Source organism: Hippocampus guttulatus, chromosome 17 (genome assembly GCF_054856545.1).
Source record: "Hippocampus guttulatus isolate MCC_2025c chromosome 17, RoL_Hgut_1.0, whole genome shotgun sequence".
NCBI classification, from domain to species: domain Eukaryota; kingdom Metazoa; phylum Chordata; class Actinopteri; order Syngnathiformes; family Syngnathidae; genus Hippocampus; species Hippocampus guttulatus.
In genome coordinates, this window is record NC_141277.1 from 11,937,896 (window position 1) to 11,963,343 (window position 25,448).

General features: G+C 40.6%; 5 protein-coding genes across 5 annotated transcripts; all 5 read left to right on the forward strand.

Annotated features, from left to right (window-relative positions):
• The first annotated feature begins 1,098 nt into the window (after window positions 1-1,098).
• On the forward strand, window positions 1,099-10,550 carry gtf3c5 (general transcription factor IIIC, polypeptide 5). The gene is made up of 11 exons (XM_086135207.1): window positions 1,099-1,408; window positions 1,800-1,998; window positions 2,367-2,565; window positions 2,747-2,933; window positions 4,455-4,559; window positions 5,630-5,744; window positions 7,270-7,350; window positions 7,432-7,520; window positions 7,732-7,814; window positions 9,347-9,489; window positions 10,228-10,550. Exons 1-11 carry the CDS (start codon window positions 1,205-1,207, stop codon window positions 10,395-10,397), a joined length of 1,575 nt encoding a protein of 524 aa, XP_085991333.1. The 5' UTR covers window positions 1,099-1,204; the 3' UTR covers window positions 10,398-10,550.
• Window positions 10,551-12,716: 2,166 nt separating this feature from the next.
• On the forward strand, window positions 12,717-18,661 carry LOC147192129 (bile salt-activated lipase-like). Its single transcript, XM_086135752.1, has 11 exons — window positions 12,717-12,792; window positions 13,300-13,447; window positions 13,598-13,717; window positions 13,868-14,065; window positions 14,368-14,498; window positions 15,309-15,416; window positions 15,496-15,610; window positions 16,306-16,492; window positions 16,850-17,053; window positions 17,985-18,194; window positions 18,293-18,661. The coding sequence occupies exons 1-11, from the start codon at window positions 12,727-12,729 to the stop codon at window positions 18,471-18,473; spliced, it is 1,668 nt and encodes a 555-aa protein (XP_085991878.1). The 5' UTR covers window positions 12,717-12,726; the 3' UTR covers window positions 18,474-18,661.
• Window positions 18,662-19,673: 1,012 nt separating this feature from the next.
• Window positions 19,674-20,685, forward strand: LOC147192130 (histone H2B 1/2). The gene has a single exon (XM_086135750.1). The coding sequence runs from the start codon at window positions 19,692-19,694 to the stop codon at window positions 20,064-20,066; it is 375 nt and encodes a 124-aa protein (XP_085991876.1). The 5' UTR covers window positions 19,674-19,691; the 3' UTR covers window positions 20,067-20,685.
• A 1,934-nt stretch (window positions 20,686-22,619) lies between these two features.
• LOC147192131 (histone H2A-like) lies at window positions 22,620-23,137 on the forward strand. The gene has a single exon (XM_086134663.1). It carries the CDS (start codon window positions 22,643-22,645, stop codon window positions 23,027-23,029), a length of 387 nt encoding a protein of 128 aa, XP_085990789.1. The 5' UTR covers window positions 22,620-22,642; the 3' UTR covers window positions 23,030-23,137.
• A 616-nt stretch (window positions 23,138-23,753) lies between these two features.
• LOC147192132 (histone H4-like) lies at window positions 23,754-24,832 on the forward strand. The gene is given in 2 exon segments (XM_086135101.1): window positions 23,754-24,217; window positions 24,220-24,832. Coding segments are annotated over 2 exon segments (306 nt in total). The 5' UTR covers window positions 23,754-23,985; the 3' UTR covers window positions 24,294-24,832.
• The last annotated feature ends 616 nt before the right edge of the window (window positions 24,833-25,448 follow it).

Genomic DNA, 25,448 nt, shown 5'->3' on the forward strand with positions numbered 1-25,448 from the left:
CCTTTTTAGGAAGCAAGTGTAATCGATTAGAAAGATTTGCTTGAGCAGGCCACATAAAATGATAAGATCCCGGTGCTTCAGTTTGACATTGGAGCCTTTGCGTGAGTGTTCACTTTATCAACATCATGCAAGATGGTAACAAAAAGGGGAACATAGAATTACCAAAGTGTTATGCTTTACAATACCCCAGGCAATGAAAAGAAGTCGGACTGGAATCAAAGCAAACTCTTAAGTTCCACTAAAGTAAGTGCCCATATATTAGGAACATTTTAATAACTCGGTAAACATAGACACAACTGTTTCCTTTTTTCTCTGGGGGGATGTGAGTGTATTAACAGATTCCAGGAGGGACAAACCACAAATCCTCTTTTTCTGAAGTTCTTCTGTCAATAGGGGATGGCACCTCCCAGACAACAATGTAGAGCACATTCAATGTCTTTGAGAAAAGCCAGCAGTGTAGTGAGTGAAATAAACTCATATAGATGATTTATATATATTCTTTCGGATTCTTTATTTTCCGGCCTCAAAGCCAACATGGATGATTCAATTACTTGTCTCGAACTTAATCTCGTCTTTGTCTTTGTATTATTTTTGGATGTCAAGGATTTGAGAAAAAACACCAACATTCATAACTAAGTGACAGTTTAATACAATACATTGAAAATAATCATAACTGACACTATTAGAGTCCATATCGTAGGGCGCCTTTCATTTTTTTAAGGTTTGCATTGCCATCGTGTGGCCAGATGCGATATTGCGATAATGCCGCTTTCAGGTCGATATTTTCTTTTAATGTAAAGAGAAAAATAGTCAGGTTTCAATGTTAATTAATTGTGTTTGCATAGATAATACACTGGGGGGATTTTGTACACAAAAAGAGGTTATATTTATATTGTAATTTTGATAGGATTCTGAATTTGACTGTTTTGTGTATCTTGGAGGGATCAATAACAAAGCAGAAATATACATACGTATAAATAAAATAATGGTGGCTCAATCCAACCTAAAATAATGTCTATCGTGGTTTATCGTAACAATATCGGTTACGGAAGGACATACTATATCAATCGTTTCTAGTCGGAATTGTTTTGCTGCCTCCCGACATGCAAGCGAGCTTGAAACTGTGGAAGCGTTTCGCTTTGTTTCTTCGTTACACTTTTTCTGGCTATTGAGATCATATTATATATATCATTGATTATTAACGATGGAGGATCCCAAAGATTTAAAATTGGGTTTCACGTTGAAAGAATTGACATTTTCCGGTTCCAACGAACGAGATATTGTGCCTGGAAACTCGTCGACACTCGAGCTGCGGGACAATAAACTGGTATGCGTGGAGTATCCAGCACTCGTTTCCAGAGTGGACAAGATGCTCGAGACTCTTGGCGGTGAAAAAACTGTGTCTGACGTAAGTAAATTGGAACGAAGGAAACGGCGAGATACTGTACATCTCCCGCGTGTTTAAGTAGTTGTTTGTGATGCAAATAAAAATGGACCACAAAACATTTGGTACATGGGCTACAAATGAAGTTTCCATTCTAATAGGGTGCACGTTTACTGAACAAAATGTAAACGCACCACTTCGGGTTTTGCTCCCATTTTTCACGAGCTAAACTCAAGCATCTAAGAAAACTCCCCGGTGTCTGATGTGACCCTTATTTGGATGGTCTCCGTATTTAAGTTTGAAAACGTCTTTATTTGAATGGCATTGGTCGTGGTTATTGATGTTGAATTAGAATCTTCAGACAAACAATTGTCGTCGGTTTGGTTATTAATATTTTCTTCCTCCATTTCATTAGACCTTCACTCAACCGAATCTGCGGCTCGAGCTGCGCTACCGACCCCAGGACCCTTTTTGTCATTCTCTGTGCGGAAACCGCTTCTCGTCCAGCAACCTTCTCCTCCGTGTGCGAAGAAGAGTCAGGAAAAGAGACTCCAAAGTTGCTGAGATCAACATGGAAATACTGGGAGTTATTGGAACAACATACAAATTTCAAGGTGTGATTGTAAATCCTTGCCCATTTCGTTTTTAATAATCATTTTACTTGCTTCTACTGTCGAGTAAAACCAGGGGAAAGAGCTGTATTAAAAACTAGAAGAGATGAAAAGATAAAATTGCTAACTTTTAAATGAAATTTGTCACGAAGCTATTGTGATGTTTTATTCATGCAGTTGAATTTATTTATGCGTGAGATTAGCCAACTACACACTTTGGGCCAATTATTGACAGTAAACTTGTGCACCACAACAACCTGCACCCACAATGATAAACATGTTATCACATGAAACCATCTTGGACAATGCCAGTCAGAATTATTTCTGGTGTCTATACTTGACATTCAGGAAGCTATCTTTGTCTCTTCCAGGGATGGCAGACTATCAGTGCCTTGCTGTGCATTGTCAAGATGGAAAGCACACATCATTGTATGACAAAATCATCCTTCGGAAAACAGAGAAGCAAGACTTTTTTAAGCAGCCCATGCCGTATTTCCTTCCCCCGGCCATCTTCTCACGTCTCGACAGTCCAGTTGATTATTTCTACCGAGCTGATGTTCCTCAAAAACAGTCAGTACCTTGTGTGGCCAAATAGACCTCTTCAACGCCACATCTTTTACTCATCTAAATACTTTAAATATGTACACTTTTTGATTGTTTCATTTTTGCTTACTGTCTGCTGTGGAGATTCGAGCTTCATTAACAAAAGAGGATCAGAAATGATTTCGTTTCTGCTTTTATCTTTGTACAGACAAACGGATGTCCCGAGCAAGACATCTTTCATTGGTTTGAACAGACCCCGTCGGCCCCACAATGCCATTTTCGTCACCTACACCGATCCTGTTGTTCCTACCGAAGCTCTGGAGGCAGCTAAGATTCATTGGAAAAAAATCGGCTCGAGGGAGCATGACAAGCAAGCCGAGGAAAAACTACTTGCGGTATTTTTAAATGATGTTAACCACCTGCCTACTGATTGACAATTTACACTGTCCTGTGAGGAATTATGTCAATATACAGTATATATTCCACAGGAGGGCCTCAACGACATTACACAGGTTATTTTTTTCTCTCAACTCTTCAAGGGAGAAATGCAAAATTAAAATATAAATTTCAGCACGTCATAGAAGTTGAGTACAAATACTGTGTATTTGACCAGCGGTCCCCAACCTTTTTTGCCCCACGGACCGGTTCATCAGACAATTTTTTCAAGGGCCAGCATTTAAAGGTGTGACGGATAAATACAACAAAATAATATGACATGACCTCTATGAAAACGGTGGTATTTTCTAAACATAATAATGAACACGAATCATGACACAACGAACGTCCTATCTGACTGCAATACTCTCTGGTCGCTATGGTAACGTTTAAACGTGCCTTCAAAATAAGATGTACGCAAATACAAAGTGCATGAAAAATACGACCTACCATCACTGCATATTATGTAGAGTGGGCTTGGTGCGTGGGGATCTCCCATTGAGATAAATCCATATTTTAATTAGGGCTCCTGATACTGTCTTTTAGATGTAGCCTTCTTTTTCTTGAAAGGCTTAGGCTTCTCTTCTGTGTCCTGGCTGGGCCATTTCCCCTTCCCAAAATCGTTTGGTTTTTACTCATTTTTCTAGCTTCTATGTTTCATTTTAGCGGTAACCTATCACATGACCGAGAAGCACGCCTTGACCTGTGTCAAGAGTGACATACTTTAGTCAGATGTAACAGAGAATCCGGTATTCTTTCAAAATAAAACATTTTAGATTTCAAAATAAATAAAACAGAAGTAATGTAAATTCCTTCTTCTTTCTGTACGGACCGGTACCGGTCCGTGGCCCGGGAATTGCGGAACGCTGCGGCAGACAGATAATCTCAAACGAACAAGTAAAAATTGAAAGCAAAAAATAATAAATATACCCCACTCGCATTAGCACCAGACAGAAGCATGCTTACCATTAGACACACATAAACGCATATATTCCGGTACATACAGTATATATATCCATAAGTATACTGTATACATATACACACATCAAGTCAAGTCAACTTTATTGTCAAATATGCTCTATGTGAAATTTCTTCAACCACAGTGCAAACACAGGAGAGCGATAAATACATATACCGGTACACTCGATCTCTCTCTCTCACACACACACATAATAATACTGCGATTGGTTGCCAATAAGTTTAGGGTGTCCCCCGCCTACTGCCCAAAGACAGCTGGGATAGGCTCCAGCACGCCGGCCACATTTGTGAGGATAAGCGGATTGGAAAATGGATGGATGGATTTGTGTGTGTTGTGTGTGTGTGTGTGTGTATATCTATATAGTGGACTCTATCGCACTTCATGAAAGTCAAGCGAGTGCACCATCAGTGTCCTTGGTTTTGCAATATTGTATAATGGCAAGCAGGCATAACTTTCCATAATTCAGCTTTTATCTTATCTCAAAGCTAAATTTTGTTTTTAGATGTTTGAGAGCCGGCCCATCTGGTCACGGAATGCTGTCAAGGCCAACCTTAATATCCACCCGGACAAACTCAAAATGCTCCTGCCTGTCTTGGCGTACTACATGGTGAGTTCAAAGGACACTGTGTGCCTGATACAGAATAAACATTGGTGCATGCTTTTTTTTTAACCCACAATCAACCTAAGGTAGTCAGGAAAAAGACAAATGGTAGTAAGTTGTGTTCAGGCCTTTTGATATTCACCAATAGTCACAATTCTATTACTTATTCTATATTCTTATGGATGCAGTCTTCAACAACAACAACAAAAACTAATACAATCAAAGCATTTACAGATTCTCTGATAGTGTTTATAATGTTGATACTTTAGGGGTATTCTTGTAATTTGTATGGGTTTTTTAAACACTGAATTGCTCTTTAATGGATTTTAAAGGTCTCAAACGTTTCAGTGGATCAAAAATGTAAATGAGTCAAAGAATATTCAGTTGTTTGAACAAATTTGATCAAAACATGTGCTGGCATTCTGACACTTTATTCCTGTTCTTTTTTCACATTCCCTCAATGGACCAGTTTTTCCAGAATTCTTTCACAATCAGACATTCAACACCAAATGTTCCACATCATTCCCATTTACCAAATTCAAAATATTTAGTTCATAAAAAATTACTTTGGGTACTATTTTCATCAGTAAAATGACAGAATTAACATCGTTTTCATATTTACCGCTAAAATCTACTTTTATTGATATGATTCAAACCATTCCAAATTCAGTATGTTCAACTCATCTCGGGAACAATTCACATTCTGTTTGTTTGTGTTTTTATGTTCGGGATATGTCTCTAGCTTCCACATTCTTTGACAGACTAAACCATTCCAAGTGTCACGTTATATTATTATTTCAATTCATTCTGTCGCATTTGTCTATAGCATCAGCATTTCAGCATTTATATGCAATAGCTATCAAAATTGAATTGCCTCGTCAAGTGTGCAAAACTCCTAACTTCCCTCGTTTCATTTAGAAGCACAAACCGAGGAGATTAAATTTTATTTGTGCCATTGTTACACTGCGGTGGACTGTTTTTTGAATGTGTCCTCTGTTATCTATGTCAAGTTTTGTGCTAAGTGCTATCTAGGAATGTGATCAAATAAATTACATCGGACCATTTTTTTTATTCAGGTGACAGGACCATGGAGAACTCTGTGGGTGAAGTTTGGATATGACCCTCGAAAGACAGTCGAGGCCAAGATTTACCAGATGCTCGACTACAGGATGCGCTGTAGCACCAAAAAAGGTCAGAAAAGAGTTGCAATTGGATATCATGCTGATCTGTGCAGGAAAAGCTTTTGGCTTCCTATAAAAAGTTTTGAAGCACTGCGTTGTCTTACAGTGGTGTCATGTTAAAATATTGAATACAGCCGTCCTTCTGATTTTTTTGTTGTTGTTTTTGGTTTGACTTGCCAGTTCAAACTTAGGAAATCAATTCATATCGCTTCACAATAAGCAGCAGCTTGGTAACCGTTGAGCAATTTATCCAAAAGAGGCTTCCCTCATTCTGTTTACAGTCACACTAAAAATAAAACAGAGAATTACATCTGATGTACTTTAAAACAACATAGCTTTGCCCAAGGAAAGTCTGCTAGCACAAATGCTAACAAACAATGCAACATGCTGCAAACATGCTAATGGTTTGCATCAATAGTTGCAGTTTTAGAACACAAAATATGGAACACCACGTTTAGACAGATAATATAATACTGAAAGGCATGTTACCGATCCTGAACAAAAAAATTGTAATATTAAACAATTTAACATGGTCACTTACATTAGTGGTAGTGGAAGTATGCTCTTCTTTGTTTGTGTTTGCATGACTGTAAAGTATTATACTGCCTCCTGGTGGCCAAGGTGGGCACAACTGAAGGAGCAGCATGGCACAAATTGTTGAAGAAAGTCTTCACTCGTTTTTTTTTTTTTTTTTTAAATACAGTACAAGAATATAGAATGCTGTTTTTCCTAATTTAAAAAAATACAAGGGGGAGGCTGTAAAGGATTAATGGCATTTCCATTCATTTCAATCAGGAAAGATGATTTTCGATATGAGTGAGTTACGAGCATGGTCACGGAACAAATTAATCTCGTATCTTCAGGCACTGCTATATCTAATACAGTCTTAAAGTAAGATGCAGATAGAGATGCTTCAGTGATGCCGTACATTACAGACTTGTTTTTTTCCCACCCTGAAAATGTACACATCATTGTATATTATCATCATTGGCACCGCCCTACCCACTCTTGAGGACTTGCACACTGCAAGAATCAAAACAAGGGCACGGAAAATCCTCCTGGATCCCCCGCACCCTGCCCACCACCTTTTCCAGCTACTCCCCTCAGGCAGGCGCTACAGATCCATGCGCACCAAATCCAGCAGACACTTAAACAGCTTCTTCCCTCTAGCCATTAACTCCTTAAACAGTCACTGACGTAGTCACTCTTCTTGTACAACAAATACTGCTCCTGGTCACTCTAAAATGGTTCAATGATTTTCTGCACCAACTGTACAACTGTCATAGTATTGTATTCTACCACTGATCACTTTAGCTCTGCTTGATACTTTGCACATTGTCTCACAGTTGTCACTGGGTGGTACGAAATGTCCTTCCATACCTATTTGTCATGTCCTTGTTTACGATGATACTAATGCAGCGTATTATACCGGAGACAAATTCCTTGTGTGTTCTACATACTTGGCCAATAAAGATGATTCTGATTCTGATTACTAGGTATTGACTTGTCTGTCTCCCTGTCTCTTGCATGTTAAGCATATAAAATTTCTGATCTGGTGGTGAAACCCAAGAGGAGTACCCTGAACTACACCCTACCAATAGCAATCAACAAGACCGGTCAGTGGACCTTCCTAGCAAGTTCTTAACTGAGCCTTTTATGCCCGTGTCCTTGATTTTCTTTTTTATATCGGTGCCCAGGTCCACCTCCAGCCAGTGTGTCCGAACTTCGAACTCAGGAGGCTTCAAGCACCAGTAGAGATCCAGTCCCAATCTCTTATCAGCTAAAGGTCAGGTGACATCATAGGATGGCATTACTGTGCGACGCTCAATTTGGATTGAACTAATTTCCTGATATGAAAGAAGGTGTTTTGTTTTGAATACAGAGTTAATATTATTTACTGTGCCATTACCGTTTATAATTTTGGTGGTTAAGATATACACCGTGAGATGTGGAATGAAAAAGTTGATACTAATGTCTGCTTTATTTGATGCCGATAGGATTCATCCTATATTTTCAGAGAGGGCATGCTGCCTCTCCACCGGCAGATGTTTTACCAGCTTTGTGACCTGGATGTGCCAAGGTAGACTCCTGCGCTGTGCAGTCACTGCTTTTCTTTTGTCTGTTGAACACAATTTTTTTGTTCCTTGTGCTCATGCTCACCTTTTGTGTCATGTCCTTACATTTTAGTCCACAGTGGATCCCTGCATTCTCAGCATTCACCAATTCACCCGCTGCTTTTTTTTCCTTTTTAACTGTGATTTCCTAACATTAAATATATTTATTTATTTATTCCCTAGCATGTTTAATGCTTAAACAAACATTGCTCACGTAGCATCACACAGATTGCATTTGTCCATTAGGGTGAAGGTGATGATTTACTGGCCAGATGTAACAACTCTGTGAGCTTGACGCTCAAAGCAAAACTCACTAATAACCAGGTGATATAAATATTTGGATTGGCTGTTGTTTTGCAAATATATGTAGTTTAGATTGTTAAATGTGAAGTCAGGTTGACAGCTGACTGCATGCGCTACATTTGACGTAACACAAACACGCGGCAGTTTTCGTTGGCATTGCCGGTTGACATTGACGATCTTATTTTAATTAAAGGAAGCTTCAACCAATGGTTGTTGAGTTTTTAAAGTGAACCCTGACAGACGGGACCGTGACAGATACATGAGGAAGCTGTTGTGCGTGGTATGTCGTCAAAAACAAGGCAACGCAAGAAACCTGTTGAATCATTTGCACAAGTAGCACTCAAGTGATCAAGTGGAAAGCATGGAAATGCAAGCAGTTTGCACAGCCTGTCATGAGCAATTTAGTCGCTAATTACTAGTCGGCAATCGCGTCATCTTCTGTTCAGTCACATTTGCAAGTACCAATGATGCTAACGCCGTATATAGGATCATACAGCGACTTAAAAATGATTGTGTTTACTTTATAAGGCTTATTTCTTATTCCTGATTGGTCCATTTCTTTCTGTTTTATTGTGTTGTTTCATTTTGTATTACAGTAGAATAATAGTTTTAAATTAATGAAAAAAAATCTATGTTCATGAATTGTTCAATCAATCAATCAACATCTTTGTTGTCAGTACCAGTGCTTTAAAACTGTCAATTTAAAAGCAATGGGGGAAAAAATGGTTGCCGGTTCCCGAACAGCGTGGACTTTTCTCAACTGGTCCGTGACATTAAAATGTTGGGGACCACTACTCAACGTGACGGCACCAATGTCAACTTTGACTTTCAATAGTTTCGCCAAGCTACGACTAAACACTGCATTAAAAACCAGTGGAAGTGCAACATTGGTCGCCCTTTTTCCAACAGTTCGTTTGTGTTGGTACTGCGTGGACATAAGCTCAGGAAACACTGAAGCACTAACCGCCGTAGCATGAACAACTAAATCAGGCCTAGCAGCACCCCACGAACCTCGGGGTAGCATTGAGCCACCACCTTCAATGCAATTTCTCTGCTTTGCTGTGTTCTTATCATTATCGTTACCATCAGAATTGTTGTTGACATGTGTGTGTAAAGTTACTGTCCATTGCATAGCTGCAACCTTAGCTGTATTCATTCAGTGAATGATTTTTTTTTTTTTCCCGTCTGCGTCCAGTATCCAGGAAGTCATCAAGCGGAACAGCGGTACGGAGCAAGTGTGCGATGAGCGCGATGGCTGGTGTGCTGTGGGCACCACGGACAAGCTGAGGGACATCATCTCAGCCATGGTCAAAAAGGTTATCAGAGCACAAAAACCACGTAAGGGAATTAGTACGCATTGAAAGCAAATACAGTGATCCCTCGCTATATTGCGCTATATGTATCCCGGCTTCAGTACATCGTGTTTTTCCCCCCAAAGTACTGTATCCCCACGCTGTATTCAAGCGTGGGGATAGCTAACCAGGGGCTAGCTGGTGGCTAACGACGGCTACACCGTCAGAGCGTAAAGTGAGAGCCGCCTTTACGCCACCAACACAATCCAATCCAATATAATACATCCTGATTTATATAGCACTTTCACAACAGCCGCAGTTGTAACAAAGCGCTTAACAAAACAGTTAACATAAAGTAAAATAATAAATACAACACATAACATTATAAAACACAGACAGTCGTGCAGTCCTAACCACTTTTCCCTCATACGCTTTGTTACCCAAGTCTCTTTACCTCTCTCAGAGGGCAATGCTGATGAATTTTAATACCGGTACTGTATAATGTTTTATGATTAAAGATTTAAGTAAACACGTGTAACGCTGTAGTCTTTGTCTTAAATATGTCAAGTATAAATACTGCTTAGGGGAGGGATGCCATTGGCAGCGGTCCGTTCTAGTAAATGTCAGACGGATATAAAACCTAATAGATGCTTTTAAAAAAAGATGGGTCACAAAGCTGAGGAGACCTATGCAGAACTTTTTGAAATGTATTTCAATAAGTGCACTTCTGTATTTTGAAAAGACTGAACTTGTAGCCCTTTGATGAAGAGTATTTCTCCCGCAGCGTTGCAAGAAAGCTCCACGCGACCGAGACGAACGGGCAGCAGTTCAAAAGTTGAAGGCGATGATGACGAAGGCGATGATTATGAGGATGAAGAGGAGGAGGAGGAGGATTATCAGCCATCAGAGGGAAGCGAAAATGAGATGGAGACAGAAATACTGGATTATATGTAACAAATGATAATACCTTACCAATTATCTTATTTTTCTTCTACTCGAAATAAAAAAATAAAAAAAACATTGTTGCTTGTTTTGTATCACATTCATTGTGGACCACATTCAGATTTTTTTTTTTTTTTGTGATAGCTTACGTGTGGTTTAAATTGCTTTCATCTGACCCAAAGAAAACTGTAATATTCATAAATGAGTCGAATTGTTTCTATCAATGCGTTGAAAAAAAAACTTAACACATTAAACTGACCTGGACAAAAATGACGGTCGACTTCACATTTTCTTATGCAACCTTTTGAAGCAAACAAATGATTCCTCTTCGTCAACGAGGCTTGTGCAACTGCCCACTGGTATTTTGGTTCTCTCCTGTTTAGCGAACTGCTCCAGCTGTCTGTTGTCAGCATGTTTCAGATCCTTCCGCAATAGAATTCAGATCAGGGTTCAGGAAAGGTCACGATGGAAAAATGTGGGTCTTAGCTTGAGTTGTTGGATGTATTTAGCTGTGTTTTAAGTCATTATCCTGGAGGCGTCCTTAAGAACAGCTGGGAGGAACTGAAGCACGCAGTCTGGAGAAAGCAGCCTTCAAACCTGAGAAGTTGAGAGGTGGAGCAAAATAGTTGTGGACAAATGCACAAGTCTGAGAGTTACAGAATCCGTTTTTTGTTGTTGTTGTTGTTGGTTAGATTTTTTTTAGGCTAGTTCTTGTTGGTTGGACCACAAAATTACAACAATATCTGATTTTCAAATCTGATGTTCATTTATTTTTATAGGTCAGATTCCAACGATTTTTCTGAGTCTATTAAAATCCATATTCTCAATGGTAATATGTTTTGTAATACCGTACATACACATCACTTCCTGCAAGTTGTCAACCACAGATTTTTAAAAAACGTGTTTTTCCCAACTCGCCGGAAGCCTGAGGCATAGTGGGTGTAGTTACTTTATTCTACCACTAGGGTTACGAGAAATGATGTTTTAGTCGCCGAACAGCACGTAACATCATTGCGAAACTGTACAGTTTCCATGTGTGACACAACAGCCACTAAATTGTCTTCTGTGACGTCTCCGCCCCAGAAATACGCAAAGACAAGACGGTGCAAGATTCAAGGCGCAGACAACACATTCTGAATTGTATTTCGTGATGAAAGTGATGTATACCAACGATTGAATCACTTTTTGACATGTATGCATTGTAAGGGGCATAGAAAAACTTTTCAATCTTTAGTCTCTGCCCTCTGGCCATTGTTGTTTTGTTTTTTCAGGGGAGTGGGGGGGTACCGATCATTTTGTTGTGGTGTATGATTGCATACATAGTGCATATAAAAGGTTTACACACCCCTTCTGCTGTAAATTACAAAACTGACATTTGACATTAGTGTAAATATTACAAATTTAAAATGTTTGCTGCCAGTTACTTCCTAAATCAACAGCTGCTATAAAATCTATACTGCACAAGCTTTCACAGGTCAAACTTATAACCAAAAAATGAAAATATCTCAAAAACCTGACGTGCTACAGAGAAAGTAAAGACACATTTTAAATCAGCATCAAAAATACATTAAGGACACATAAAGCAATCTCTGATCAAAATTTGCTGTTGTCCAGTGTTGATAATTCATCCATCCATATTCTAATCCTCTTATCCTCACAAGGGTCGCAGGTGTACTGGATCCTCTCCCAGCTGTCATCAGGCAGTAGGCGGGGCACACCCTGAACTGGTTGCCAGCCAATCGCAGGGCACACATTGACAAACAACCATTCGTGCTCACACTCACACTTAGTGACAATTTAGCATGTCCCATCAACCTGCCATGCATGTTTTTGGAATGTGGGAGGAAACCGGAGTACCCGGAGAAAACCCACAAAGGCACGGGAAGAACATGCAAACTCCACACTGGAATACCGGAGTCGTAATCGAACCCTGCACCTCTGCACTGTGAGGCCGACATGCTAACCAGTTGCCCACCGGGGCCGCGTGTTTAGAATTATTAAACAAAATAGTTATTGAAAAATGCAAAATGGGTTGCCTTTGTCCGACTGATATGCATTCTCGGTCTGGTTCCTTGTCCGAAATGTTTATTTATTAATAAAATCGCATAATGTGACATCAAAATATGTATATACGAAGAAATGCTGTTAATCTCATAAAACTATGGGTGTGATGATTAACTTTGCAGTGTGACTTTGAGTTAAAAACACAGCTGTGTCAACTTCCCTTGCCCCACATCACTACAAATGCAGCGAAAACAAATCACACGTTCATAGGTGGGTCCGGGGGAGTGTCCACATTATAAAAGCGCAGTGGCCAATCATCGAGGATCTCAGTTTGGTCATGATGGAGAAGCTGGGGATCTTGGTCACCGTTGCTGTTTTTCTGGAGATGGTGTCTGCCACTTCTGTAAGTGACAAAATGTCTTTTATTCGATAATATATATTAGATTTAATGGAGTCAGTGGTTGGGAAAGAAAGTTGAAAGTCTAGTCTAGAAGAGTCTAAACTCTTGTTTAATGTTGTCTTGAGAGGGAAGAAATTTCATCTGTGCTGTGTGTTGCACATGCAGCACATTTGACAATAAAGTTGTATTTGATACTTGATAGATGTGACCCGTGACTGACTTACAACGAGTCCAGGATGTAGCCTGACTTTGGCCAAAAGGATCCAGGATTTTTTTTTTCTCTCCCGGGCTCAAGTGGGGCTTGACCAATACATAGGAAGGCTGAGAAAATAATGAATACATATATTTTTGAATGGCAAATAAAATGCATGTAACAGATTCCCAAATACTCAATTTCAAATATTTAAAATGTGAAATTTAATTCAGACTGACAGAATCAAATGAAGAGATTATTAACTGTTGACGAACTTCCAAAATACATCAATGTCTGATGGTCATTTGCATCTTTAGCTTGGGGTGGTGTACACTGAGGGCGGCATGGTGGAGGGCGAGAACATCCGTCTTGGGTACCGTCACCATATGGACATCTTCAAAGGGGTTCCGTTTGCCGACATTCCCGGAAGGTTTGAGAAACCACAGCGTCATCCTGGTTGGGACGGTGAGTTGATTGAATATAGACTAAACTAAAAAAAAACAAAAATTATCCAGAATTAATTTTGGGAACAAATGAAAACAAAAAAATGGATGTCACTGTCTGTAATGACCCCCACAGAGTTCCATGTCCTAACTTTAACATGTCTATAATCAGGTGTTCTGAAGGCCACTGAATACAGGAAGCGGTGCCTTCAGTTGACCTTACTCATGACTGACACGAGAGGAAGTGAGGACTGTCTCTACCTTAACATCTGGGTTCCTCATGGCCGATCGGGTAAGTCATGAGTGAAGCCCGTGCTAAGCAACAAGTCTCCTAACGCACCGTCGTGCCCAGGCCGCCCAAAGCCTAATTAGCAAATCTTCAAGGTGACTTTTTGGGTCGTGTAAAGGACCCGAGTGAATGATAATTATCTTTACTTCCTAGTGTCAACGAATCTTCCAGTCATGGTCTGGATCTATGGAGGCGGCTTCCTGGCTGGAGGGTCGATGGGTGCTAACTTCCTGAATAATTATCTCTACGATGGGCAGGAGATTGCAGATAGAGGAAACGTCATAGTGGTCACTCTGGGATACCGAGTGGGAACTTTGGGCTTCCTCAGCACTGGAGACTCTAGTTTACCAGGTACTAGGCGGTGATTTTTCTTCTTCTTCTCGAGGCACTAGAGTAGGGTCAGATACCATTTTGAAAAGTGAACTCTTGCTTGGGTACGGATTTAAGTGCTACCAGGCTAGCAAATTAATTGCTAATAAATGATTTCATCGTCATTGCAGTCGCAATGTTTGAACTTGACTATTTTTTTTTTTAATGCTGTCAAATTTAGACCAATGTGATGGTCAACTGGTTAGCATGTCGGCCTCACAGTGCAGAATGCAGCGCAAAATTAGAAAAACATTTTCAAATCCTTTTTGTATGGCCTTTGACAGGGAACTACGGTCTCTGGGATCAACAGGCTGCCATTGCCTGGGTTCACAGGAACATCCGCTCATTTGGAGGAGACCCAGACAACATAACTATCTTTGGGGAGTCTGCAGGTGGCGCTAGCGTGAGCTTCCAGGTGGGATGCTTACTTGTTTGTCTTTCACTCGCATCTTTTCATGAACAAATGCATCCAGTAATTCTCAACTACTAGCTAGCAAAAGTGGAATTTTTTTCAAGGTGTGGGTTGGAAATATTTGTCAGTATAGAATGAACATTTGAAAAATGTAACACAAAATGGGAAGTTTAAAATTTCATATTGTAGTAAATTGTGGGCCATTTAACTTGACCAGTTTTTTATTTCATATTGATTTTTTTTTCAGGCACAGTACGCGCCAGTACTAAATCTGCTACAAAGCAACACACACCTTCAAACTTTACATTTATGGTGACTGAATATGCAGTAATTGTGGTTCAGATTTATAAGACAAAGCTGGTCCATTATTTATGAAATGCGGCATTAATCTCCCTTTGAGAATTGTTTAATTCTTGATTTTATTTTATTTTTTTCTCAATATCACTCATTCACCTCTCATTTATTGTATCAATGCAGCATTGTCTGCCTTTTACTGTCGCATAATTCCCATATTACAGGAGAATTTTTCAATTAAAACCGTTCCCTGGTGTCTTAGTGTATGAGCTTTCATCAAAATACCCCAAGGACGACTAATTCCACAGCACTTTTGAAATAATGGCAGTCCAGTCACATGCAAATGAGCCAGTACAAACGCCGCCCTCCACTCCTGTGATGGGCCGCATCGTATTTTCCACTCACGGAGGCAGCACATCATCATCAAGCAGCCCAATAACATTCATCACTCGTCATGTGGATTCCTACACCGAAAGGAACACACTAGAAGTCATAATTTTGACATGTGTCCATTCACAGACCCTCACTCCCCACAACAAAGGCCTCATCAAGAGAGCCATCTCCCAAAGTGGCGTTGCTCTTTGCCCCTGGGGGATCATCAAGAACCCCCGCAAGATCGCAGAAGAGGTACACATAACTCCTTTCTGTCATTTTTGTTTTTCTGGCTGTAAAACAGTGACAGAATGATTCTCGCCGCTCTCCTCAGGTTGCTCTTAAGGTCAACTGTCCCACTGATGACCGAATGTCCGCCTGTTTGAAGATGACCGATCCCGTGCTCCTCACAAAAGCTGGCCCTCTCAATTTGTCCGGCTCACCAGATGGTAAAGAACCCAGCTCACATCACTTACTGCTGATTCACTCTTAGTGGCCATATTCTGCCTTACTTGATACTGTAAGTAGATCAACAAGCAAGCAGAATTCAATCCAAAGTTATTTTATTCCGAAACCACACCAAACACACACTTCTAATTTCAAGAGCCTTTGGTTTGCTGGCCTTGGGCATTCCTTGAATTTCATTTATTTATTTATTTATTTATTTTATGCTGCCACAGAGGTTAGTTAAGGTCACAAGATTTTAGTACCACAATTAACCCGTTCAGGGACAGCGGTTACTACAGTGGACATCTTATCGTGTTATCAGGTTACAGGGTGCATGAAAGTCTTAATTAAAGTGCATTTTTTCTAACTGGTTGATTAATCATGGCCTCAAGACCAGTTGGGGTCACCGTGTGTTTCGTGGTGCATTCCACTCTTGCGGCAAAGCCAGAGAACACAAACCGGTCAAAATCAGTCAATCAATCAATAAGCAAGTCATTGAATTGGGCCATGAAAGGAATGAATCTGATTATTTCAATGCTGGAAAAAAAAGAACATTGTTTTCGAAAGAATTTGAATCAATGATCAGAAATAATATTCTTATACTGTACACTGTGTATTTTAATTTAAAGTTGGAAAGCTACACGTAGCTACATATACTTTGAAGGAAAAGTGTCTAAAGTGTTTCTCTTTCCTTCAGCCCCCCTTGTAAACAACTTGGTCCTGTCAGCTGTAATTGATGGGGATTTCCTGCCCGATGCACCTTCCAAGTTGTTCCACAATGCCGCTGATATCGACTACATTGCAGGAGTCAATGACATGGATGGACATTTTTTCACTGCATTCGACGTCCCTTCAATCAACTCCCACCTTGTAGAAACGCCCATGTAAGGATTTGCTGCAGTTATCGGAATACACAATGAGGTCGCGAAGTATTTGTCTAGGGGCCGCTGATTTAGAAAATAATTTGCCAACAACATTTTCACTCTGTTATATTTGCACTCATGTCGAATGTCAGTTTTGAGACCCTGAAAATTAACATCATCTGCCGAAATGGATGTCATTCCTTTGTGGTAAATCGCCTTTTTATTGTCAACACTTCTATTTCAAATCCATGATGGTGGGGTATAGAGCATCCAAATCATGTCACTGTCCACGTATTTCAGGACCTCTGTCAGGTTTTTTTTGTTAGTTTTTTTGCTTCAATTGACATCACCTTTCTTCTTGCACCCTCCTATTGCCAGTGAGGACATGAAGCGGCTGCTGGCTTCATATACTCGAGAGACGGGCAAGGCCGGTCTGGATGAAGCATACTCCACGTACACTTCAACATGGGCATCCAATCCCAGCAAGGAGGACATAAAGAGAACAATTGTGGATATTGGAACAGATTACATCTTCTTGGTTCCTACACAGGCTGCCCTTTACCTTCATGCTGCTAATGCCAAGTGAGCATACAGTTTTGCTTTTCACTTGTTATTGTCCATTATATTTTACGTCTTTACAATTCATTCCCACCGAGAAAAAAAAATGGGAGTGTACATTTTAAAAAGAAAAATATTACTCCATAATATTATACTTTATAAAACATAGGATCATTACATAATGAAATCGAATGTAAAGAATGAAACAAATTTTGCCACCTTTTTTGCTTCAGTTCCACAGACATTGTACTGCTCCTTCTGGTGTGCACGGGTTGGCTACCTGGCGGCAGTATAATATATACAAAAGGCATAACACAGAGTAATTCACAAGTGAATCCACATGCAGCCGTTATATAAGTCGTTTTTTGAGAAGGATAAAGAATATATGCCTTACAGTGTTGCCGCATTGTCTGTCTGTGTTGCTCCACTGTTTGTGTTCAAATATCCATTGCTTAACGGTTTGCAACTTAGCGACACCAATGCTTTTAGTTCGCACTTGCGTTTTGCTTTGTTTGTTAGCATGAAGCTAAATGGACTTTATTAAGGCAAAGCTTTGTGGGGTTATTTTTTTTAAATGCGCAAAGTGTAATTGTCTTTGTGTTTAATTTATGTTGTGTTTGACAGTAAACTTAAACTCGGAGTTCCAGTATACATCTCAAAGATTCTTATTTAAGAATTTATTTGAGAGAGATCTTCCAAACCGCTGTATGTTGTGAAGTGTATCGCACGTTTTTGCTTGCAAGTCACAGGAAAAGCATCGTCCAAAGGATGGCTTGTATCTCCACAAAACTTGTAAATCACGTTTCTCGCATCTCAAGTCATCACTGTGGATGCATCGAAAGAAATTAGTCACAGTTCATGAATTTTACTTGGGATTCAATTTGAGTTGCAATTACAATTTAAATGCACTTTAACAACAATTTTGTTTTTCTTTTCTTTTCTTTTCTCACAAAAGATCTGGTCGCACCTACTCCTATCTCTTCTCTGAGCCCAACCGTATGGCTGGCATCGGAAGGCCATATCCTAGCTGGGTGGGTGCTGACCACGCGGATGACCTACAGTACGTCTTTGGAAAGCCTCTCACCACACCGCTGGGATACTGGCCTCGCCACCGTGATCTTGCTCGCTATATGATTGCCTACTGGACCAACTTTGCCAAAACTGGGTACTTCTTGTGACCAAAATACAAAAAAAGTGCATGAAAAAATCCAAGTAATCGAGTCCCCTGTTCATTTGCTTGTGATGGTTTCTTTATGTCCACAGGGATCCCAACAATGGAGACTTGAGCGTACCCGCCACCTGGCCTAAATTTACCAATGGACACCAATACCTGGAGATCAATAATAAGATGGACAAGAACTATGTAAGACAGAAGATGCGGATGCGTTATGTCCATTTTTGGACCAGCGTTTTGCCCAACCTCCCAATAAGCATCCTGGAATAAAGACCAAAACATTCAGAATGCGTCATCCATAATATTGTATAAATTGAATATGTATATAAAACATGTGAAGAAATGCAAGGAAGAGAAGATAGACGTCACAGAGGCAAGATGTTAAAAATAAAAGCCTCACATAATGCGATGCATTGACATCACCGTGAAGTGATAACACAATAAACATTTTCACACCCTTTTGCTTGTTAAAGAGCTTTATTTGAACACAAAACATAAATACGACAAATATATACGGAGCAAGGGTTCACAAAAGCGCACAAAACACAATCAGGGAAACCTTGGAAGAGCACCACCTGGTCAAAGTTCTCCTGAGAACACAGTGATTTTTTTGACTACGGTTTTATTGTCAACAGTAATCTCATGGCTTGACATGGCACATCTGGAATTCAACAGTTTCATACAAGTAAGTAACACATAATAATTTGAAACTGTTATTTTGGGGAACAGGGGGCGCGACTTGTCTCAGTCTCACAGGGTTATGTAATTTATCTTCATATTTCATCCCATGCTTTGCATGGCTGCCCAAACCTCCTTAATATTTGGAACAGTCGATTAATAAATACTGTGTCTTATCCTCAGAACAATGGTTCATTGGGTATTCCTTGGATTTGACAAATGATACAATTGCCACGGTTAGGAATCTGCCTAAAGAAAACAACCATTGTACATATTTGATCTACTGTGACGGGTCCTTCCTCTCTGACTAAATTGTTTGAGATCTACAAACGATTGTAGGCAAGTGTAATTAACAAACAAACAAACAAAAAAACATTTATTGTAAGAGCTTGTTGTTCAAGACATCAATGCAGGAAAAACGCGGAATTTTGGAACGTTACTATAATTTGATCAAATCGACGTGATTTTATCCTATTATAGTGCCGTTACAATAACCCCTACATTTTCTTGATGACACCCGGTGAAATATCGATTACATTTATTTTTATAAAATAGAACAAAGATTTTTGCTTCACGAACGCATACGCGGGGTCAACGAGTACGTCTCCAAATTGTATTACCTATCCTCCTTTAGGTCCGCAGGCATTCAACCAAAGAAAACCCAACGACGCATTCGAGCGAGCGCTGCAGATGGTGTCAGCCAATCGGCGAAGGGCGATTTCACAGGCATATTTGCATCAAATGTCTATAAATACCCCGAATGAACGGCCGTACCATCAGTCATTTGGAGATTACCCCCGACTGCCCACAATGCCAGAACCCGCAAAGACCGCGCCCAAGAAGGGCTCAAAGAAAGCTGTCACTAAGTCTGCAAGCAAGCCCGGTAAGAAGAGGAAGAGAACCAGGAAGGAGAGCTACGCCATCTATGTGTACAAGGTGCTGAAACAGGTGCATCCCGACACCGGCATTTCATCCAAGGCTATGAGCATCATGAATTCGTTCGTCAACGACATCTTCGAGCGAATCGCCTCTGAAGCTTCTCGCCTGGCTCATTACAACAAACGTTCAACCATCACCTCCAGGGAGATTCAGACCGCTGTGCGCCTTCTTCTGCCCGGTGAGCTGGCCAAGCACGCCGTGTCCGAAGGCACCAAGGCCGTTACAAAGTATACCAGTTCAAAGTAGCCGGCTGCTCCTCCATCAATCTCAATCCAACCCAAAGGCTCTTTTCAGAGCCACGCACACCTCCGCGTTAGGGTGAACATTTCTGGTGGCAACGTTCTTAAAAATTTGAGACTATAAATGTGCTAAGTAAAACCTAAAAGATACTCTGCTTACCTCGAACGAAGTGTACCAAGTATTTACCGTCACAATTATGAATAAACATCTAGTGTCATTTATTTTTATCTGCACAATGAGATTGCTGAATCTGAAATTTATCTTCAAGCGTGTTTGCCCCTGCCCCAACCTTGGATTAATGTAATTATTGGTGTGATACTGTATTTTGGTCCTGGAGCCAGCATCGTCGATTTTTGTTTCACAGGAATTAAGGATGTGTGCACCCAATGACCTTTACGTGCTTTTGTGATATTTCACGTTACGTTATTACACTAATTAAAAGCCGGGGCATAATTGGGGCATTTTATTGTTAAGTATAAAATGCTAGCGACACCCCAGGCATGTTGTCAATGTTTTTTTTTTCTCTCTAAGGGCACAGAGATAAGAAAAAATGCCCCCCCCCCTCCCCATATATTACTCAGGAACAACTGCACAAAAATGTAATAAAATTCTTCCTTTCATTGAACTTTGCCTCATTTGATTTTTACTTTTAAAAATAAGTTGCTCATGATTAGAACTTCAAAACAAATATTAAACATTTCGGGAATCAATTGTTTCAATTTCAGTATGTATGTAGAAGCTGTTTTACAACAGCTGTCACCTAGAAATGACGTAATCGGACAGTCAGAGCCTGGCAGTTGATGATTCAATATTGTTCCCATTTTATTTTTTGGTTCATGTGTCTTGACTTAATAAATTGAAGCCAAAATAGAAAGAAATGTGAAATCCCAGCACTCGTGTTGGCATGGGACAACAAGGTAGACCGTTAAGATAGTACTTGTATCCAGAACTCAAATATAGGATTTCTGGATGGTTGGTCATCTGTTAGTTCCTAAATTAAAAATAAAATTTTCATTTACTGGCGGCCCGGTAGTCCAGTGGTTAGCACGTCGACTTCATAGTGCAGAGGTACCGGGTTCGATTCCAGCTCCGGCCTCCCTGTGTGGAGTTTGCATGTTCTCCCCGGGCCTGTGTGGGTTTTCTCCGGGTACTCCGGTTTCCTCCCACATTCCAAAAACATGCATGGCAGGCTGATTGAACGCTCTAAATTCTCCCTAGGTGTGAATGTGAGCGTGGATGGTTGTTGGTCTCTGTGTGCCCTGCGATTGGCTGGCAACCGATTCAGGGTGTCCACCGCCTACTGCCCGAAGACAGCTGGGATAGGCTCCAGCACCCCCGCGACCCTAGTGAGGATCGAGCGGTTCGGGAAATGGATGGATGGATGGATTTTCATTTACATTATATTTACTGTATTCACTATTTACATTACATTTATTTCATGCAATGATGGTCATCTGTTAGTTCCTTAATTAAAAATAAAATTTTCATTTACATTATATTTACTATATTCACTATTTACATTAAATTTATTTCATGCAATGAAACACTTTGGGGGGTCACCACCCCCCAATTTTGTTGCTGTAGACTGCAAATTTCCTCAGTGTGGGACAAGAAAAGATTATCTTACTTTTTTCTCTCTAGCATATATTTAGCAATATATTTAGTTCAAGTTTAGGTTCAGCAGCAGGTGGATATTTTTTAATGTGGTATAAGATAAGATCAGATAAGATATCCTTTATTTGTCCCACACTGCGATATCTTATATAAATGATAAATTACAATATTTTTTTAAATATAAATTACAACACATAATAGCTGTATTGTGCAAGCTTTTCAGGGTCATGCTTTAAAAACAAACATGTATGTAAAGTTCAAGAGCTTTTTAAAATCAGCATTAAAATCACTTTTAGAGACACATAAAGCCATCTCTGATGAAATTCTGCTGTTGACCAGTGACATTTTCCATCCAGACAGCCAGTTTCTCAACTGATTATCCACACCTGGGTTAGTGAAATTAAGTGTTCTAAAATTTTAATTGACTTGGGATGTTATCAGGTTACAGTATATGAAAATAACCCCATGCATACCACAAGCTAAAGGTTACAGAAATCCACATACCTAGAGGCAGACAAAACTAGCAAAATTACCACAAATGTATTTTTACAAGATAAGAAATGTTGTTGGCTAACTTAATTATAATGGCAGCCAGCCATACTCGATGTTAATAGTGTTTGCAGCATACATTTAAAAAAAACCATGCATTTAATTTTAATGTTACTGTATTTAAGTCACACGCGTATAACGCAATTTGATTTTAAACATAACGGCATTACAATAATATCATGTGAAGTGAACTGGTGTGTATTGTTTATGGCGTTGGAGACGTTAGTTAATGTCGTATAGTATCCATATAAACCATGACATCAGCCTTTTGAAAAGAGTACACCTCTCTCGTGATTGGACAACCAAATCCCTGCTTCAGCTGACCAATCAATGAGCCGCAATGGCCTCTATATAACACCTCTTGTGCGTGACAGGCCAGTTCTATTTGTGAATCGCATCTCAATACCGCTTGTGTGAATATGTCTGGTCGTGGCAAAACCGGCGGCAAAGCTAGAGCTAAGGCGAAGACTCGTTCTTCGCGTGCTGGACTTCAATTCCCAGTGGGACGTGTCCACAGGCTTCTCCGTAAAGGCAACTATGGCGAGCGTATTGGTGCTGGGGCTCCTGTCTATTTGGCGGCCGTCCTCGAGTATTTGACCGCTGAGATTTTGGAATTGGCTGGCAATGCGGCTCGCGATAACAAGAAAACCAGAATTATCCCTCGTCACCTGCAGCTGGCCGTCCGCAACGACGAGGAACTCAACAAACTTCTCGGCGGCGTCACCATCGCCCAGGGTGGCGTGCTGCCAAACATCCAGGCAGTTCTTTTGCCTAAGAAGACTGAGAAGGCAGCCAAGTCAAAGTAAAAGCCGTCATCTACAACCGCCATTAAACGGCTCTTTTCAGAGCCACCTATTTGTTCCGTAATGAGTTATGTTCCTCAACTTTGTATTAAAACGTGATTGTATACTGACGATGCGTTGTCCTACATTAGTGAGTCTGAAATTAACCGTACTAGGGTAAGAGATCGTAATTTTAACTAAATTGGGGATGAAGCTACTTTAGTCACACGTTTCTTGTTCAATGTACAGACTTCAACATTTCAAAATTGTAAGTCGTGTGTTTAATTCCCCACTAATGTCCTTGCAGACGTTTAAAATTTGACATCCCTTCTGATTTAACATGTTAAATGTAACCACAATGAAATGCAGGTGCAAATTTTTAGATGTGGAAATAGTTTTGTTTAGATTTTTGTATGGGCCCTTGTAGGGAAATCATAACTCCTTCAGTATGCAGCCTGGGATGAAAATGAGCTTGACACTCTCATGGGCGTTCTTAGTGTTGGATGGATTGGTATAAGTAATTATTGATACCAACTCGGAGCAGACATACTTTGATTTCTTCCCCTCCTGTGTTGTGCCATCTTCCATAATAACTTGGCAGCAAGCAGACCACTGCCTAGTATCTGCCCAGCCACCAGCACACATGCACGCATTCACTGAAATACGGAGCAGCTCGTCAGAATGGCTCATAAAAGCATAAACCAGCCTTTGTTCTGAATGGAGTGGCAGAATTGTTTTACTTGGGGATTGTTTGCATACGAATAACCATACACACCCTCATTTCATATCGTCACTGAGTCCATCAGCGACTCACTACTGAGAAAGGTCAATTTCAGTTCGGTCAAGGCGGGGGAAGGGCTGCTAAATTTACTCGGACTGAATTGGGTCAGATGTCCTCTTTCAGGTCCGCAGTCTTGCTTTATAAAAAAGGGCTGATAAAGCGGGATGCATCATAGGGCGATTTATCAAGAATATCCACGATGCCTGGCAGAGACAAGGGAGGCAAAGGTCTCGGAAAAGGAGGCGCTAAACTTCACCGCAAAATCCTCCATGACAATATCCAGGGAATTATCAAGCCCGCCATTCGCCGTCTCGCTCGCCGTGGGGGAGTAAAACGAATTTCGAGACGCATCTACGAGGAGACCCGCGGTGTACTCAAGGTCTTCTGGGAAAATGTAATCCGTGATGCCGTCACGTATACCAAGCACGCCAAAAGAAGACCGTTACTGCGGATGTGGTGGACGCTCTCAAAAGACAAGGACGCACTCTCTATGGCTTCGGCGGTTAAAGTGTCCAATCCGCATCTTAAACGGTCAAAGGTCCTTTTGAGGACCACACACACACACACACACACCTCCGTTTTCACGTTTCTACCCAAGTTACCCAGAACAGGGCGAGATTAATGATGTATTGATTATAGATACTTTGTGGCTCAATTTGAATGCCCGTACGATCTTAGATGCTGCAAGCCACTTTAAGCCAACCTTACTCTGGTATAAAATCAAAATGACTGCTAACTTTGTGCGTTCCTTTCACTGGTCGTTATTAAAGCGTACACTGGAAATTGTAGACTTGAAGAAAGCGACAATTTCTCACGTTCGCACTCCGTTTTTTTTATCCATCCAACCATCCATTTTCCGAACCGCTTGATCCTCACTAGGGTCGCGGGGGGTGCTGGAGCATATCCCAGCCATCTCCGGGCAGTAGGCGGGGAACACCCTGAATCAGTTGCCAGCCAATCGCAGGGCACACAGAGACGAACAACCATCCACGCCCACACTCACACCTAGGGACAATTTAGAGCGTCCAATCAGCCTGACATGCATGTTTTTGGAATGTGGGAGGAAACCGGAGCACCCGGAGAAAACCCACGCAGGCCCGGGGAGAACATGCAAACTCCACACAGGGAGGCTGGAGCTGGAATCGAACCCGGTACCTCTGCACTGTGAAGCCGACGTGCTAACCACTGGACTACCGGGCCGCCGTTTTTTCTTTTTTTTTTTTATTAGCACACCAAAAAAACTCCCCTCGCAAAACGAGACCCGCCGAAAGTCGGTTTCCATAGAAACAAACAGACTAACATGGCGGTCCTTAAAGGGACTGCAATTATTTCTACCCCGTTACCAAATGATCATGAACTCTCTGACAAGCATATGAAAACATTGCATTCACACGTTTGCAGTTGGTGGTGAATTATGAATATAGAAGTTACTACAACACACTAATTAATAGTTTGGCGATTACTCAGCGGGCACCAAATAACATTTACGGTCATCAAACTGACGCAAATGCCTCGAACGTAATTGGTCACGTGACATTAGCAGAACGATTACAACCGCCGAAGCACAATTTTGAAGCAATGTCATCCAAGGATGCCTGATGCATTTGTAAAAAAAATGAGCAGCAGCATTTTTAAAAAGCAGTTCAATGCACTTTATGTAAT